Source organism: Amia ocellicauda, chromosome 7 (assembly GCF_036373705.1).
Source record: "Amia ocellicauda isolate fAmiCal2 chromosome 7, fAmiCal2.hap1, whole genome shotgun sequence".
Classification (NCBI taxonomy): domain Eukaryota; kingdom Metazoa; phylum Chordata; class Actinopteri; order Amiiformes; family Amiidae; genus Amia; species Amia ocellicauda.
Window position 1 is genome coordinate 42,929,961 of NC_089856.1, and position 18,644 is coordinate 42,948,604.

Below are 18,644 nucleotides of genomic sequence, written 5' to 3' on the forward strand. Positions count from 1 at the left end.
TGACACATTCTTGCTACATTGTATCCCACCTTAGACACTAGAACTGCATTCCAAGAGAAACATTAACATTTTCTTCTGTAGCAGCAGCAGGACAGCAAATGCCTTGCCTTGTCACTGTGTGCTGTTTAATCAGTCTGTACCGCGCTGGCATAAACCACAGCTTGATCTTATTTATGGCGTACACCCTATACAGAATCAATCGTATACACAGCTAATCAGATGTGGCAACATTGTGGTAAAGTGAACACGGAACAATATGACAACACAGATTTGCATGCTCTAAACATTGCAAAATAATGTTATTAAAAACTACATTCAAGAGAAAAATATTCACAGATAACAGCATATTGAGAACAAAGAGTGTAAGTAAAATGGAAACTAAATATACTATATATACGCATGCAAACAATACAATTGAGTTTGATATGTTTTGAAGTTTCAGAGATGGAAATGTAAAATGTCCAGATGACAACCAAGGAACATTAACGACACTATGTGGTCAGGGCAATACACTCCTGCAACCTTTTCCTCACATCAAACTTTTCAGAACCAAGATACAACCAAACTACAACCTCACACCTCTCTCCCAGAATGAGATGTGCTTCCTGATCGAATTCAAAGGGATTTCCCAGTGCTGAAGAGAACCAATCACCAGCTGGGTATATGTAGGTCAAAATGAATCCGTGACACCTTCTGATTTATTGTTTTCAGTTTGCTTATCAATGAGATTCACCAGTCAGTCTTTGCCAAACTCACTGTGAGCAGCTTTGAGAAATGGGAAGACTTGTCTCCTCACATCTGGAGTGTGCCAAGTATCTGTCTAAGTGTTCCAGTCAGGAAATGCATTACAGGGCAGTGGGGGGTAAAAGAAGTAACCGTGAATACAAAGCCTTTGTTACTCTCTTTTAAAAGCATTCTTTCCTTGAGGGAAGTGTTTAATTTGTCTTTGACTTTGTAGGTTATCGTATGACTGTGAGTCTCTGGGTAACAGCCGGGAGAATGTAGGTTTACTGATGTGGCGGCTACGCAGTGTGTGGTACCTGTACGCTTAAAGACATGCAATGCATTTGAGTTGCCCAGGAGATTTTGAATTAGGGCTGGGAAACACAAACTCATCGCCAGCTACCCTGTAGGTCTGAAATCTACGAACAATCTCACTTCAAAACAGCTCTCGGCTCCTTGTGTGAACAACAGAGCTGACAGGCAATCAGGCTCCGTTTTATTTATATCGCTGCTGCGTTTCCCATCTGCCAGTGAGATGCATTTGATTTTCATCCTGAGTTTCTCTGTTAAAGCTGCTGTGTCAGGCACCTCTAAAACAGGAGCGCAATCTCAATATTTTAAACCTACCCGAGCTCATATTTACTTAATTCAACTCGTTATTGGCTTCATTAGAACCAGTGATCAGCATCTGGTGATAGTGATGTAAAGGGACCCATGGATCATGCTAGATTGTGGCCCTGAAGTAAGTGAACTGACCAACACAGCTTCACAACCGTCGACAAATACCGACTGGGTTCAGAGCCTGGCTTCTCTTGGGGACACAGGGAATGGACCTCAGTACAAAAGGTTCATTTGAGATGATGAGTCCTTTAACAGTCTTCCATTCCATCTCTGCAATCCTGATCCACTAGCCATTGTCCATCAAAAAGTCAGTTGTTGTTCCAAGCAAATGTGCCAATGCCTTTTCTGTACCCTATAACCTGCTATGCCAAAGGGGCTAGCTAGCCGAAGCAGGGATTTTGTAAACTCTTGAGAACCTAAGGAGCGACATTGTGGAATGCTGGGTATTTTCTTGGTGCCAGTGATCAGGTGGATGATGAGAGAATTAAATATCTATGTATTGGAATGAACATATGCTAAATATCTTCAGTCCCACACAATAGTCATCTTTCTCTCCATTCTGATATGAATATTGAATTTGCAGATTCATTATTGGCAGTAATCTGGACTGTTTTTAAGTCTTTATGGGTAAGATATAATGTCTTGGTTAATTTTGGACTCTAGACCTCAGACAGTGAATAAAGCTTGGAATCCATCATGCGAGAGTTTGCTCTGTTTCGAATGAAGTAGATGTTTTAAAGGAATGACTATGATTGGAGTGATCCTCAAAGGAACCTACCCAGAACACAGAGGGGCAGCAGGGCATGAAAACATAAGAACATAAGAAAGTGTCCAATCGAGAGGAGGCCATTCGCCCCATTGTGCTTGTTTGGTGTCCATTAATAACTAAGTGATCCAAGGATCCTATCCAGTCTGTTTTTAAATGTTCCCAAATTGTCTCTTCAACCACATCACTGGGGAGTTTTTTCAGATTGTGATGCCTCTCTGTGTGAAGAAGTGTCTCCTGTTTTCTGTCTTGAATGCCTTGAAGCCCAATTTCCATTTGTGTCCCCGGGTCCGTGTGTCCCTGTAGATCTGGAAAGGCTCCTCTGGTTTGATGTGGTCGAGGCCCACCACGTAGTCTCCTCTGTTTCAGGGTGAAAAGGTTCAGTTCCCTCAGTCTCTCAGTAGGACATTCCCTTCAGACCTGGAATATGGCAGGTTCTTGTTCTGTAAACTGTACCTTAGCATTCTGTAGATCTGTCAGCTCTTTTTCAGGTATAATAAAGCAGTCAACTTGACAGAACAGAGCAGTATAATGGAGTGTTATTCAAATATCGCTGCAAAGTAATTCTAATGTGGCTTCAGGCTAATCCATCCTTGCCTTTGTGAACTCTGTTGCGACCCCGCAGTGCAGGGCTGTGGACGGAGCACACTTGATTTTTTTCCCTTTCTGGGTTCTCATTAGTGGCTTGTAGCAGGCGGCTGTCTGGTGACTCCCCATGCTAGCCCGAGCCTGCCAACTCACTCTCTAATCTCCTGTTATGAGACCTGATTGTTTGTGGCTCAGATACCTGTTTAATGAGAAATGCAAGAAGCCTTTTTTATTTTTTCTCCCCACTTTTGAGTACTTCGGATGAAAAGAGACACTGGTGCTTGAGACTTGAATGGCAGTGCGGCCCAATGTCCTTCTGCCATGAGATAGCCAGACAGTACTTCCATCCTCCGTCTCATCCTCTTTCTATTCCAAGTCGTCTTAAAGGCTTAATGTCCATAAACCGCTATCAAACGCTGCCAATTCACACCCGATATAAGATTTAGTTTCTTTTAAATTCATTTTCGAGTTTCTCTTTCTGTGGAAACCTACCCACCCCTGTGACTCATATGGTTTAGCTGATTATGTTAATGGTTATAATCCTGAGAAAGACAGTGTTTTTTGGAAGATTGCAATTGAGAGAGTTATATACTCTCTGCTGTAGTTCAATTGTTTTTGGGAATCTAACTGAATAAATAACTAGGACTCAAGAAATGCAGTGCAGCACCTTGCCTGTTTAATGTGAAAACTTTCAGGGGATTCCTTATATTTATATATATATTTAATTATTATAATTATTATAATTATTATAATTATTATTATTATTATTTTCAAGAATAAGAACCTGAAGCTTGCTTGTTCCTTCATTCAGCATGATTGACAGGCCACAGCTCTGTATTGCTGCAGGAGGCAACTCACTAAACTCTTGATTAGAAAACATGGCAGCATGTTGCAGCAACCTCAGACGGGGAAAGTAAATAAATCAACAACTGCATTCTTTCTGATTCTGTAAGATCTTTCTCCCAGACGGTAATTGTAACACAGTACATTACATTATTCGATCTTTAACTATATATCCATTACAGCCCTTTAACTATACAGCCATTGCTGATTACGGCAGTACTCACCATCAGCTGGCCTTGATAACGAGGTGGTGATTGAGAAATGCATGAACGATAACAAGTGCCAAAGACACACCATAAGAACATAAGAACATAAGAAAGTTTACAAATGAGAGGAGGCCATTCAACTCATCATGCTCGTTTGGTGTCCATTAATAACTAAGTGATCCAAGGATCCTATCCAGTCTGTTTTTGAATGTTCCCAAATTGTCTCTTCAGCCACATCGCTGGGGAGTTTGTTCAGATTGTGACACCTCTCTGTGTGAAGAAGTGTCTCCGGTTTTCTGTCTTGAATGCATTGAAGCCCAATTTCCATTTGTGTCCCCGGGTGCGTGTGTCCCTGCTGATCTGGGAAAGCTCCTCTGGTTGAATGTGGTCGATGCCTTTCAAGATTTTGAAGACTTGGATTAAGTCCCCATATAGTCTTCTCTGTTCCAGGGTGAAAAGGTTCAGTTCCTCAGTCTCTCAGTAGGACATTCCCTTCAGACCTGGAATAAGTCTGGTTGCTCTCCTCTGAACTGCCTCTAGAGCAGTGATATCTTTCTTGAAGTGTGGAGCCCAGAACTGTACACAGTATCCAGATGAGCTCTAACTAGTGCATTGTACAGTCTGAACATTACTGCCCTTGTTCTCAATTCTACACTTTTGACAATATACAGTGAGGGAAAAAAGTATTTGATCAAGATCTCACCTCATGGAGTTTCAATGATCATGAGAACGGTGAGGAATCAGCCCAGAACTACATGGGAGGATCTTGTTAATGATCTCAAGGCAGCTGGGACCATAGTCACCAAGAAAACAATTGGTAACACACTACACCGTGAAGGACTGAAATCCTGCAGCGCCTGCAAGGTCCCCCTGCTCAAGAAAGCACATGTACAGGCCCGTCTGAAGTTTGCCAATGAACATCTGAATGATTCAGAGGAAAACTGGGTGAAAGTGTTATGGTCAGATGAGACCAAAATCAAGCTCTTTGGCATCAACTCAACTTCCCGTGTTTGGAGGAGGAGGAATGACCCCAAGAACACCATCCCCACCGTCAAACATAGAGGTGGAAACATGCTTTGGGGGTGTTTTTCTGCTAAGGGGACAGGACAACTGCACTGCATTAAAGGGACGATGGACGGGGCCATGTACTGTCAAATCTTGGGTGAGAACCTCCTTCCCTCAGCCAGGGCATTGAAAATGGGTCGTGGATGGGTATTCCAGCATGACAATGACCCAAAACACACAGCCAAGGCAACAAAGGAGTGGCTCAAGAAGAATTAGGGTGGCCTAGTGGCCTAGCCAGTCTCCAGACCTTAATCCCATAGAAAATCTGTGGAGGGAGCTGAAGGTTTGAGTTGCCAAACGTCAGCCTCGAAACCTTAATGAATTGGAGAGGATCTGCAAAGAGGAGTGGGACAAAATCCCTCCTGAGATGTGTGCAAACCTGGTGGCCAACTACAAGAAACGTCTGACCTCTGTGATTGCCAACAAGGGTTTTGCCACCAAGTACTAAGTCGAAGGGGTCAAATACTTATTTCCCTGATTAACATGCAAATCAATTTATAACTTTTTTGAAATGTGTTTTTCTGGATTTTGTTGTTGTTATTCTGTCTCTCACTGTTAAAATACACCTACCATTAAAATTAGAGACTGATCATTTCTTTGTCAGTGGGCAAACGTACAAAATCAGCAGGGGATCAGATACTTTTTTCCCTCACTGTACCCAAACATTCTGTTTGCCTTTTTTATTGCTTCCCCACATTGTTTGGGTGGAGAAAGTGAGGAGTCCACATAGACTCCTACTTCTTTCTCATATGTTACTTCATCTAGTTCTTTTCCTCCCATAGTGTAATTATAGTGGACATTTTTGTTACCTGCATGTATTATCTTGCACTTGTCCACATTGAATTTCATCTGCCAGGTGTCAGCCCACAATTGAATATAATCTAAGTCCCTTTGAATAACCTGTACTGCCCAGATTGTATCTGATGAGCCACCTATTTAATCATCTGCAAATTTGACAAGTTTGCTAACTATCCCAGAGTCCAGATCATTAATATAGATTAGAAAAAGCACAGGCCCTAGTACTGATCCCTGTGGAACTCCACTAACAACCTCACTCCAGTTAGAAGCAACTCCTCTAATCGACACCCTCTGTTTCCTATACATCAACCAGTTCATAATCCATACATTACCCTGAATGCCTACAGCTTCCAATTTGAGGATCAGTCTTTGTTGTGGAACCTTATCAAAAGCTTTTTGAAAATCTAAGTATATCATATCATATGCTTTCATGTGATCTACAGCTGTAGTTGCATGTTAAAAAAATTCTAATAAATTAGTAAGACATGACCTGCCTCGTCTACACCCATGTTGACTATCTCCAAGAATATGATTTTCATTAAAATGCTCCTCTATTTTCTGTCTAATCATTTTTTCCAACATTTTACAGGTGATGCAGGTGAGACTGATTGGTCTGTAGTTTCCTGGTTCAGTTTTGTCCCCTTTCTTGTGGATTGGTGTGACATTTGCTGTCTTCCAGTCAGTTGGCACATCCCCTGTTCTAAGTGTCATTTGGAATATTTTAGTTAGCGACCTTTAAATAATTTCCCTCATTTCTTTAAATACTGTTGGAAATATACCATCTGGCCCAGGTGATTTGTTTGTTTTTAATTCTGCTAGTCCCTTTAGTACCTCCTCCTCATTTATCCTGATCTCTCTTAGGGTTTGACTGGACTGGTTGTTAACCTGTGGCATGTCATCTGTTTTTTCTTTTGTAAAAACCTCTGTGAAATACTCATTTAGAACATTTGCCACATCTTGTTCATTTTCTAAGACACTTCCATTTTTGCCCTTTATCTGTTTCACTTTATTGACCTCTTGCTGTTATAGTATTGAAGAAAGCTCTTAGCATTAGTTTTTCTTTTTCTTTCAATTTTCCTGATCCCTTTCTTTAGATCTCTTTGCAGTTCAACATATTCTTTGTATTTTGTTTAATTGTTATCCCTTTTGTATGTGCTATACAACATGTTCTTTCTCTTGATATTTGTTTGCATGGTCCTCAGTTTGCTAAGTTTTGGTACAAATTTCTGCTGAGCCTCAAGTAGTATATTCTTAAAATATAACCATCCATTTTCAACTGTATCTGTATCCAGTCTGCTCCTGTCTACCTAAATTGAGTTAGGTGGTCTGTAACACACTCCTTCCACTAATCCTCCAGATCGTTTGTTCAAAAGTTTGTCCACAAAGATTCTGTTTCAACTAGAAAACTACAGTGGAGGTTCTGCTCTTTAGTTTAGTTCCTAACTCTTTAAATTTGTCTTGCAGAACCTCTGTCCTATATTTTCCTATGTCATTGGTTCCAATTCAGACCATGACCAGTGGATTCCCCACAATTTTGGCAGTAGCCCGTCTACTAATTTAGGGAGATCTTCAACCTGAGCACCAGGCAGGCAAGATACCATGCGGGTCTCCTTAGCACTAGAACACACTGTGTGATCTACACCTCTAAGGATTGAGTCTCCTACTATAACTACCTACCTGTCCTGGGGGTGGAGGGGGGTGGACACCATGGTGCTCTGGTGCTCAACTGCTCTCCCGTCACCCTTGGAGCCATCACTGTCCAACTCGGTGTCCAGCAGTTGGAACCTGTTGGGCATTTCTAGCTCTTGGGATGTCTCTAAGGGTTGTGTGCACCCTTTTCTGTGGTTACAACCTACTGTAACCCAGCAGTTCTCTACACTTTCCTGCTCTAAGGTCTCTATAAAGGGCCGATTGACTAATTCTCCCATATCACTAATAGAGAGCAGGTCAACAAGCTGAGCCTCAAGATCACGGATGCTGACAACGTTCACAAATGAAATCTTCTTGGATGAGTTCATCCAGGAAGGCAATCATTCTGCAAACCTGACACTGTAGTAGCTACATGCTTCTAAATTTTGCAAGTTTTTTTTTGTTTTTTTTTTGGGGCTCTTGGTTTCTGTCCCCTGGTCAACTGCTTGACTTTGTTGCCACATGACACAGCTCTTTCTCAACAGCAGCTTTAAGTACCCTTTTGTCTACCTGCCCCCAATTCACACCTAACTGCCTCCAACTTGATCCACCTGGCACAACTCACTTAACTGAAATCATGCTAGTCCTTGACTAAATCACCTTTCCTTCAACCTATTTACTTTCACCATGTCAGCAGCTGTACTTAATTGACTGAATTAAGGCAAGATTAACTTCAATTAAGGCAGTTAAAACAAAATCAGGAATGCTAAGACTGTCTGAATGTAGGAACACAAAAAGATGTCTGCTTCTCATTGCATATCACTGGGGTTATTACTTTGTCACCGAGTTGTCTATTATAAAGCCTCTTCAGAATTAGATAACTGGAGAAATCTAAAATACATCTGTGAAAGGAATTTAAAAACCTGATGACTAGCTTTAAACCATGCCGACCACATTCAGTTTTAATCAAAAACAAAGGGTTGCCCTCCCTAACTCGGATGGTGGCATTGCAGAGAAGCAGAAGGTGAAATGATGACATGGCATCAGACCACAGTTGAATGTGAATTAATGTACATGTTCTTTAAGGGAGTGCAGTAAGGAAACAGCTTTGTAATGGCAGAGTGATGAGATAACAGAACTGTGGGAAGCTGAAAGCAGCCCCTTTCCAAAACTTTAAACCTCTGCAGCTGGGAGCTCTTTCCCACCCTGTGGCACATTCTCTGGCAGAAAAAAATTAGAAAAAAGAATTGGGAAGAGTAACTGCAAAGCCGGCCTTTTGATTAATTTGAAATCTCTGGAGCGGAGAGTCCTGGAATGCTTTATGAAAAGATAATATTTGCTCACGGAATGAAACTGTTAGCTCAGGGCCGACGGAGCATGTGTTGTCTGTGTCTTTGCCAGCAGGGGATGAGGGATGTACGGCACAGAGCAAAGCCGGTACAGTGTTAGCCGCCGGACTATCTGCCGCGGCACCATGTCTGTCCGTCTGTAAGTCTGTTTGTCTCGGCAGAATCAAGAACACCAGAGAAAGTAGCTGAAAGGAATGTGAAATAATGCACTTGTTGTGATCAACATCATAAATGCTTGGGCTCCAAATTAAGTACCTCATTGTGAGAGAATCAAAGTGACCACAAGCCTGGGACTCAACAATAAAGCCATTTTAAGAAAGAGTGAAAAGGCAAGTCGAAATGTGTTTATGGTCTGAGTCATAAGACCTTATGGAAGGTCAATTTCAGTCAGTCTTAATTCACAATGACTTTATTCTTTGACCACATGTGATACACACATGGAAAAGGGCTTATTGGGTCATTCTTGTGTTTTTACAGGTGTATTAATGCCAGCAGGTCATTGTAGAACCACCTCAATGTAAATGAATATTCATTTTCTGTCCCCCTCCCTTTCCCATGGAGAAATTGCTTAAAAACAATCCTCTGCTGTTGTTTTCCCTAGTCTAGCAGGCAGTCTGTCCATCCTGCCTTGAACAGAGCCAGTTCAGAACTTCGTCAATAGTAGAATAGACCTTTCTGTAAAACTGAGCGAATAACTTCTACCTCGGCTGTCATTTAAATTCATAGACTACACAAACCTCTGCTGCCAGTTATTTAAAAAAGGTCACAGGACACCCCGTGCCCATTGAAAGTGAATTATCATAAAACAAAATGCCACTGATTATAACTGGTGTTTTATAATCGTAAAACATTCTACCTCCTGCTCGTGCACTTTATCTCCGGGGGGTTATGATGCTTGTTTTTGGTGTATGACTTGTCAGATGACATGTCACTTTTAATCCAGTTCTTGGTTTCAGAGGAAGTGAGTGGACGGGAGTGATTTTCGGTGTTCTGCCAGGCCTTTTTTTAATTTGTAACAAAAAAACATGGCTTTAGTGGACCAGAACTGGAGTCACAATGAACCAGACAGTACAGTACCACCCAGGGGATTCGCATTACTGCTTTAGTTTCCGCTGAACTGAACTTACTGGCGTATGCATTGTAAGTCCTGTCCCCGCCCCTGTTTTACACTTTTTTTAGCTGCTCTGTCCTCTGATAACACTTGAGAGGGTTGTAATCGTCATGAACTTGGATTAAGAATTCCCTTCCTTTAGGTATATTGTTCAGGTGTCTGGGATTTGTAGCAGCTGGGCCCAGGCAAAACTGTGACGTCTTGTTACGAGAGTGTTGTTTCCACCTGTGTCGGTGCATCATTAATTCTGTGTTGTCTGTTATGAGTTGTTCGGCAGCTGTAGGGGAGTGAGTATATATAAAAAAAAGCCCAGTGGCAGACTGAACAAATTATTGTTTTGTTACCTTTTTGGCAGGCCTTCTAGTGCAGGTTAAATAGTTCAGTGAGTTCAAGGCTGAGGTGTCTTAGTTCAAGCTTGTGTACAAACATATCTATTTAAATATGTTTTTGGAACCATGGACATAGTGAATGCACTCAATTTTTGTTTTGAATTATTGCAATATATTTTAATAAAATGTATAAGTAAAAAAACAAAAGACACAGAGAATGACTCATGATTATCCTCTCACATTATTCCCATTATTCAAGTGCTCTCTCTAATTATCCTACAAATGCATTTGCTCATATTTATTCTGCAAGTGCTACAGAGCTAGTCTTCTGGAGATTAGTTACAATTTGGTCATGAAAAACACGAAGAGCACTACTTTTGAAGTTCGTTGAGGCTCCACATGATTATAGAAACTATAGAGAATAAATCCCACAGCTTTACCCATATTACTGGGCTAAAACAGTTCTCCGTCTCCTTCGGTGCCGTGAAGAGAGAGTGGCATGAATAGATTGAAAAGGTATTAGGAAATGGGGAATATGGCTCATACCTAAATACCGTCCTGGGCAGAACTTCTAAGAAATGAATTTTGCTTTGAAAACATTAAATAATCCCCCAGAAGCAACTCCCCTTGAAGATGGGAAATGCCATCTTACAGCTTGATCTCTTTTGTCTTGACAGTGTTTCAGTTGTGTTTCACGTTGACTCCTCTCCTGTTTGCTTTGAATTAAACTTCCTCGTTGCTGGGTGCCGGTTGGGTTGGGTAATACCGCGTGCTGACAGAGTTGTTTCTTATGAGTGTCTGCTATCTATAAATTAGCCCTGTATGGGAAATGCCATCGCTGTAGTGAGAGTAATTGCCATCCGGTCGTATCAGCTCCTGGAAGACATTCATACTCTAGTTTTCGTCTCCCATTGAAGCTGGAAAGTGTTGGCCAAGCATTCCCAGCGCAGTAATTACCAGTTACATTCACTGCGTGCCATATCGGCCTGTGTTTAGTCATATGTTTAGGAGTGTTGATTTTTCCGTCTCCATTCTTAGAACAAGAGAGACAAACTTTTTAGACCTTAGGCTTGTAGTATCGGAAATCTGTGTGTTGATTTTTGTTCTTTTAAAAATAATGTAACGTATCTGTGGAAAAACTTGAAGATTTAGAGAGTCAAAAGTCTTGCTCCATATCATTACACTAGTTAACACCATGGCAGCAAAAAAAAAGAGAGATCGCTTTTTAATGCATTTCTCTCTTTGTGCTTTTAAGATGTAATACTGAAGCTCAGATGCAAAGTCTATTTATTTCAGCGGACTCGGCAGCTGTGAAAACCACTGTGAAATAACTTCTTAGGAATTCAAAACCTCAGTAATGGAAGAGGAGCGCGTCATGGGTCTCAGTTTGTATTTTGTTGCCTTGGTAACTAATGGCTGCCTACTATCCTCATATTTAACCCCAGATCCCTCTGTACCACTAGTGCGATCCCAGCAGTGGCCCAGCAAGTGACAGACTGTGACCAAACCCATGGCATATAGACCTTTAATTTCACACCAACCTAACTAGGTGCCATGATAATGAGATTATCAGTGTTATTCACTTCACCTGTCAGTGGTCATAATGTTATGGCTGATCGGTGTATATTACTGATAGTTTTTGAGAGTAACTGCACTGGTAGTAACTATGAAACTTTTTACCTTTTGCTTTCTTCCGTACAGAAAAGCAATAAAATAACCAGCATGATCCAAGCTGGGGCTTAATCCTACACCAAGCCAAGACATTTTTGATACAAATAATGCTATTCTAGTACATGAAACTATAGAAAAATGGGGCAGAATAATAGCATTAACACACATCTGCATTCTTGCTGAATTAACACAATTAAATCAATTTCTGACTTTAAGAAAAAGCACTGCCTCCCTGTGTTCTTCTGAGTGCAGTGAGTTAAAATCGCCACCAGTCATTTAGACACCGCTGTTTGAGCCAAGGAGCTTTCTGCTTTGCATTGTTCTGTATAATCCTTCACATTTTCTTGCACTGCATTAGTGACGATAGTGGCCCTCTATGTAACAGCTTGTTAAGGGGAAAAGATTCAAAAGGAGCTGTACAAATAATTGTTCTGGCTGGTTATGAATGATGGTGTTATATGTGTTTTCACAGCAGAGTGAAATAGTTATTAAATTCTGTTCATTATCCTCCATTATCTGAGGAAAGTGTACAATTATATACTTTGGCCATTTCTTTGTAATGTTGCTTTACTATGCATGATGCTATCATAGGTGATCAGATTTTAACATATGTTTTACCCACGCTACACCATACTACACTGTACCATATATTACCATGTTTTTACCATGTTTAGCACACTATACTTTACTATCTGTACCAGGCAACACTACACTACACCGGCATTTTTTACCACACTACACCACACGACAATCTTGTAGGACACAAAAGTGTCACAACCTCATATTTAGCCCATGGTTTTCTATGTCACTTTTCCATATTTTGTCTTCTTTGACCGTCTTATTTTTACATATTGTTCCTGATGCATACAACTACTTCATAAGTTAATTCTACTACTGCTATTGTTACAAACTAGCACTGATATTAACCTGCATTCTACCATACAAAGTAAGATATCATGCATAATAGTACTGTCACTGACAAAGTAACTTCAGATACTTTAAATTCTAGTTTGTTGTTGTTGTTGTTGTTGTTGTTGTTGTTGTTGTTATTATTATTACCACAGTTAGTACAGTCCTTTCCTGTATTACCCAGTTTCTAAGCCACAGTATCGACCTCCTGCATGGGCGCCTGTTTGAGGAAGAGCAGAAATGACATTCCCTTCACTGGTTTAGCAGGTGGCGACTCAACAGCAAGGTCACACTGATCTCCCTCACATCTGCAAGCCCGTCACACTTCTCCCACAATGAATTATTCCCCGAAGTCTTTGGTTTTTATGGTTTGGCTGTTCGCACCCCCTCCTGTCCTGTTGCTGGTGAAGACTCTTGGGTGTTGCCTGTCGACACGGGGCTGATTGACGTGTCACAGGAGCTGGAGAAATGAACCGTGGGGCGCACCGAGCTGTCCCTTTAATGATCAACGAGTGTTTTACATAATACACTTTACAGCTGCTGTTTATCTTTAATCGGAGAAATTCAATCCCAATATTAAAGTCAGTCGAGGTGGAACAGCCTGTCAAATGTAATGGAAGATATTCCTCCGTGATTTTGGGGAGCTTTCCTTGAACTGTAACAGTAGTTTGTTTTATGTTCGACGTGCTTTAAAAGAGATTGTTTTATGTAAGAATATCAGTACTGTTTATATTGCATACTTCCAGTAGCATAATTACAAACCATAAGGTTATGATTTACTGGCTCCAGTCCGTTCCAATTCATGTGCCGTTCTCACCATTATTACATTTGTGCAAATGACTGGTTATGTATAATGGTTACAGGTAGGAGTTCTGATTTTCACATTTAAATGAGTTCTATCTATACCACTCATTTTTTTCACATAATAGTCTTTGAAAGCAAACACCTCACTCTAACCGCCATGGGCGTACTGCTGTGCTCCTCCTCAGTGTCTCTCGTTTTGCGTTTGGTTGCAGGAGATGCAGGGGAAAACGCCCCAGGTGCTGAAGAAGGTCGGGTGGTCAGAGGCGGGGAGCGGGACTGCGGAGGGAAGCTCAGACTGCGATGACGAGGATGGCTGCCAGGGATCGGGCGACGGGGATCGAAAAGTTGGAGTCATCGTTACCAAGATCGGTGAGTCCTCCTGCCCTCTAGGGCTCTGACCATCTGGGCTATAACTAGACAGGGGTATTTGACTGTGTTTCCGCCCTTGATTTACTTTCTTCTTGAGCCAATTCAGCAGCATTTAAAACCCTGTTGTCACCAATTCCTTTTCTAGATCTTGTTCTGCCAATGTTAAGGCCTCAGTAAACCATGTGATCAGCAAAATGGTTAAGATGGCAGTGATGGCGTTGCAAACACACATCAAATGCAGCCTTACAAACTGCCACTCAGATCCCCAGCAGAGATATTGATAATGTTACTCATTTGGGCTGCAGGAACTTACCACAGGAGCTGGAAAAACAGAACTAGGATATGTGATCTGTGGATGCCAATGGAAGTCACGTTGTTAAGCACAATTGCTGATGCATGGTACAGGTCAGGTTTTAATTTGCCTTAACCCACATTCTTTGTTAAAGCTTCTGGTGGAACTATAGAAGACTATTACCTTCTTATAAGGATCCCTGCTTGTTATAATATGAAATATCTCATTCGGGAGATCGTCATTTTACTATTGTTTTTCCACACGTCTTTACGGTCAGCGAAGGATGGAAATGCTAAAGAGACAGTGACAGTGTGGAGAGAGATTTATGTTTAGGTTAAAATAACAGTCTCTTTAGTCTGGGACAGAGGAGATTACAAAGTGACTTGATACTAAAGTACTCAAGATATTGACAAACCCAAAGAATTACGCCTGGGTTCGGCAAGGAAACAGGGACCCGAGGGGCAGGAGTGGAAATGAAGGGGAAGTGTATTTAAGGTGGAAAATAGGAGGCATTTCTTCACATAGGTGTGTGGAACAAGCCACACAGCCATGCTGTTGAAGTGGTTCCTGGGACCATGTAGAGATAGCTGGATTAGATTACTGAAGCTACAAACAATCACATGAGCAAGATGGACTGCTGGGCTGTCTCTCGCTCGCTCTCTGCTCTTAGGTGGGGTTTAAGTGATAGTCGAGGTCTCTGAGAGCCAGCAGACTCCCTCTTCTTTACTGCCTCACTCTCCAACAAGATTTATCCCTCGTCTTTAACTCTTAAAGCCTTTTTTATAATCTCACAAGCAACCTTATTACTCATTCTGTTAATAGCGAAGGAAACAAAATGGTCCCGTCTCCGGCACGATTTGCTTTTATTTCTGTGTTTTTATTTCCCCCGGAATTTACTCCGTAGCCCATCTAACTTGCTGTTAAATTGATTTGTAGCCCAGAGGTCACGACCTCTTCTCCCCCTCTGTACACTTTTTTTTCCTCCCCGCAACCTTGGAAGCGTGTGACTGTGGGCCTGTTGCCATGGAGACACGGGGGGATTGAGAGGATGACTTTGACGAGGCTGCAAACCTGCCTTGAAGGCACATTTGATAAAGCGGGGACCTTTTGCCCTGAACACTATTAATTCATTTGGAGATAAATCTGAAGTATTATGTGACTGAAAGAAGTTATTTAAGTTGAGTTGGGCGCGTTTGGTGCAATGTGTTGCTACCTGATCTGACTTCTGCTGAAGGGCTAATGCAGACCCGGAAAGAAGTGAGCGTATGCACTCGACATTGACGGAAATGCATCTAAAATACACCCCTCGATGTGCGTGTTGTGCAGCACATCCGACCTTTGTGTCGTTTTGTGTATAGTGGCAGAGTTTGGTCTTGGTGGTGTTGCCTTGATTTGCCGTTCCCATCGTGTTGAGGATCCAGAGCAGAATATTGTCAGGGCTGTTTTCCTCTGCAGATGTCTGGCCCTCACCATAAAATCCCAGCAAGCATGTAGCATTGTGAGATCACTCCACAGGATACTGTTCTCTACCTCAATCTCCATGATCCCAAGACCTCTGAAGCCATCCCTGTACATGTTTGCCTGTGATAATTGGTTTGCAGGCAGCTAGTAACCCCCCCACCACACAATCCTCCTGCACACAATTCCCTGCATAAAGTGGACATGAATGCAGACGTACCTGTGCAGCCATCGATCTCCCGATTTTAAGGTCAGGTCTCCACTTGGTCTTCTCCACAGGTTTCACTGTTCACTCCGTCTGGTCATTTTTGTTCTTTGTAGGAATCCGTTTTAGTCTTTATTTCCCATGGGTTCAGGACTCTTTTCTGTGTTAACATGTTTTTAACATAAAAAACTGAGGAAAGCAACAGGAGAAATATAATTATCATATTATGTGTGTAACAGAGGTGCATATTGGTAATTTGTATTGAAGGGCTTTTGCGCACTAATCTGACTAAATTGTCGCCATCTCCAAACTGAGAAAGCAGAATAATTATGTGATCCGGTTACTTGGTACTGAGATTTCTCCTGTTGAGCAGGAGCTGAAGTGTAAAGTTTTTTATGCACAATTAAACAATAGCAATACAGTATATTTATATTTAGTATTAATCCAGGAATACCAATGCAGGGAAATAAGAAATTAGTGTTTATAAGCTGCTGTTATCACAATGAAGACATTGTGGCACAGTCTATCACTGTGCACTTGACATTTGCTAAATCCTTAATGCATTTTAAGCAGAGAAATCAAAATGGTAGCCACTACAGAACCAAAAAGCAGTGCCTTGTACACATTGTTTGTGTTGAGAAGTTCAAATGCCTTCTTTTCCTTTTGCTTTCAAAGTATAAGTCAAGTTGTAAGAAGTCTTTTAAGGTACTTCATTACAAGCTGTCAATCCCTGTATCCTGTTTTGTTGATGCCTAGTGCTAATGTAGTGGCAAAGCCAGAAGATGGATGGTACTAAACAGCAGAGAGTTGCCTGTTTCCATCCCTACCGCTAAGCTGGCCAGCTCAATCTCTTTCCCTGCTCCTTCATTTCTTTGTAAAAGTTCACGTTCACTGGCAACCCAAGCTGGGAATTCAGCATCGGACCTTAGAAGAAATACCTTGGTTATAGACTGTAGCAGGGGGGCGAGGTATGCATTCTGGAGATCTCCTGGCAACGAGAGCCAGTGTGGCAACGCAGAAGAAAAGGGGGCGGTGAAAAGGGTTATGGGAAATGGAGATTGCAGTGAAAAGCGGGGTAACCTTGCCTGCTGCCCAAAACACAGGAGAATTAGCATGGGAAAACAATGTTTCAAACCAGTTTGTTCAACTCACCCTCATTAAAAGAGATTCCTGACTCTAACTTTGAGTTTCCAGGCGAAGGAGCTGCGCTGGCACTAAAGACCGTGCGCCATCGCTCTGTCATCGTGGGCGGGGCGGGTTATTTCCTCTTGATCATAATGAACTTGGGTAGGAGTCAGTTAGCTGATTTTTCTTTTTAGACCTGTGACTTCTTCATAAAAGGTTGTGAACTGCAAGCAGAGCCCTGTGTGCCCATTGGGTAAGTGCTTAGACGGGTTTTGCCCTTTAATGGGAGGTAGGATTGGACTGCAAATAGTAGGTTAGGGTTTGCCACTCTTCTGTATCATTGGTCTGTATCACTGCCATATATAAATGAACATGCGTGTTTAAGAACATGTCATTTTGTGGTTCCTCTATAGATTCATGTAGGCACAGACGACTTCCCTCTTGCTCTCTCTCTAGGTCTACTGAAGATGGTAACTCTGTCATCAGCATTTGTGGTGTAGGGGTTGTTTCTCTGCTTCGGATGTGTAAACCATGATGGATGGCACGCACCTGCAGTCTGTACGTGTAACTAATAGGGCTAGTATTTTTATTTTTCTCTGAAGTGATTGATATTGCCGTATTGCAAATCGGGTCTCATACATCCGTGCCAGAGAGGAGCGATGGAATCCTCTCGAAATCAATGGATAGTCACCGTCAGGATGATGTTTCAGAAAGTCGCTGAATGGCACCTTTATCTGTAACTGAAGCACAAGCCCAAGTCTAACATTGTTGACAGGATCTGGATTGTCTTCTCAGCGACGAGAGGTATCAAAGTCCCATTGATTCCACAAGGAAGCAATTTTACCAATTAGCGATTGAAACATCTCCCCAATTCAATTTGTCTCTCAATGATGTGAAAGAGATTCACGGATGCAATTTGCAAGCATCACGACCCGTTTGGTCGGTAAACAGCCCTCGGAGTCATTCAGTGCAGTGTGTTTCTGCAGGATACTTATTATTTGGATGTGCTTCTTACACAACCATAAAACATTCTGGCAGCCTCTTTTCGATCTGCCAGTTTCTGACATTTTCTATGATCATAGTTTATTTTTGCTGCTCTAAATTTGAAAGGATAAGTAAGGAGCATGCAAACAGATGCATCTCTAAACAAAAGATTAGGGCCTGCGTTGAGGAATTTAAAGGGGAGCTCGGTTGGTATTATATATTGATGCTTTGCTATCATTCTCACACAGGGGGTAAAGAGTCTTGATACCATATGTTACTTTGGAGTAATTCACATATGGTCACATCACATTTAGGCAATCTGTGTTGTTTGCAAATGGTTCCTTTATCGGTTATCTTCAATTGAACTTGGGAAACTGCAGATATCACATCTTGTCTAGTTTATGGTCTTTTACAATCAACATTGCAGATTTAAATATAATGCAGAAGACATTGTTTGCTTTGAAAAGCCAAACTTTGAACATATCAGTATTGTTGTTTCATCTTCTTGCTACCCAAGCAGAAACATAAATTCCATGATGTAAACTAGGTCTACTGCATCACACAGAGAGGGTCGAGTCAGACAAGAAGAGCCAGGGACGAGGAGGCTTGAACTTCTACCACAGCAGCAACTCTTGTATCGTCCCAGGTACCATGTGAACCCGCAGGGCTGTGGGCTCAGGCGATGAAAAGAAGCACACGGCTCGGCAGGACTTATTATTGACCTCTCCTGTGTTGATAAGGGAGTCATGGTGGCTGACTAACAATTGCTGATTCCAAACTGAGAGAACATGAAATTCTA

General features: G+C 41.7%; 1 protein-coding gene across 2 annotated transcripts in view; it reads left to right on the top strand.

Moving 5' to 3' along the window:
* Positions 1–18,644, top strand: part of LOC136753555 (glypican-5) — a 150,200-nt gene that overhangs the window by 100,107 nt on the left and 31,449 nt on the right. For both annotated transcript variants that reach the window (XM_066709777.1, XM_066709776.1), the window contains one exon: positions 13,625–13,781. In XM_066709777.1, the coding sequence (XP_066565874.1) occupies positions 13,625–13,781 (157 nt within the window). The remainder of the gene's footprint in view (positions 1–13,624; positions 13,782–18,644) is intronic.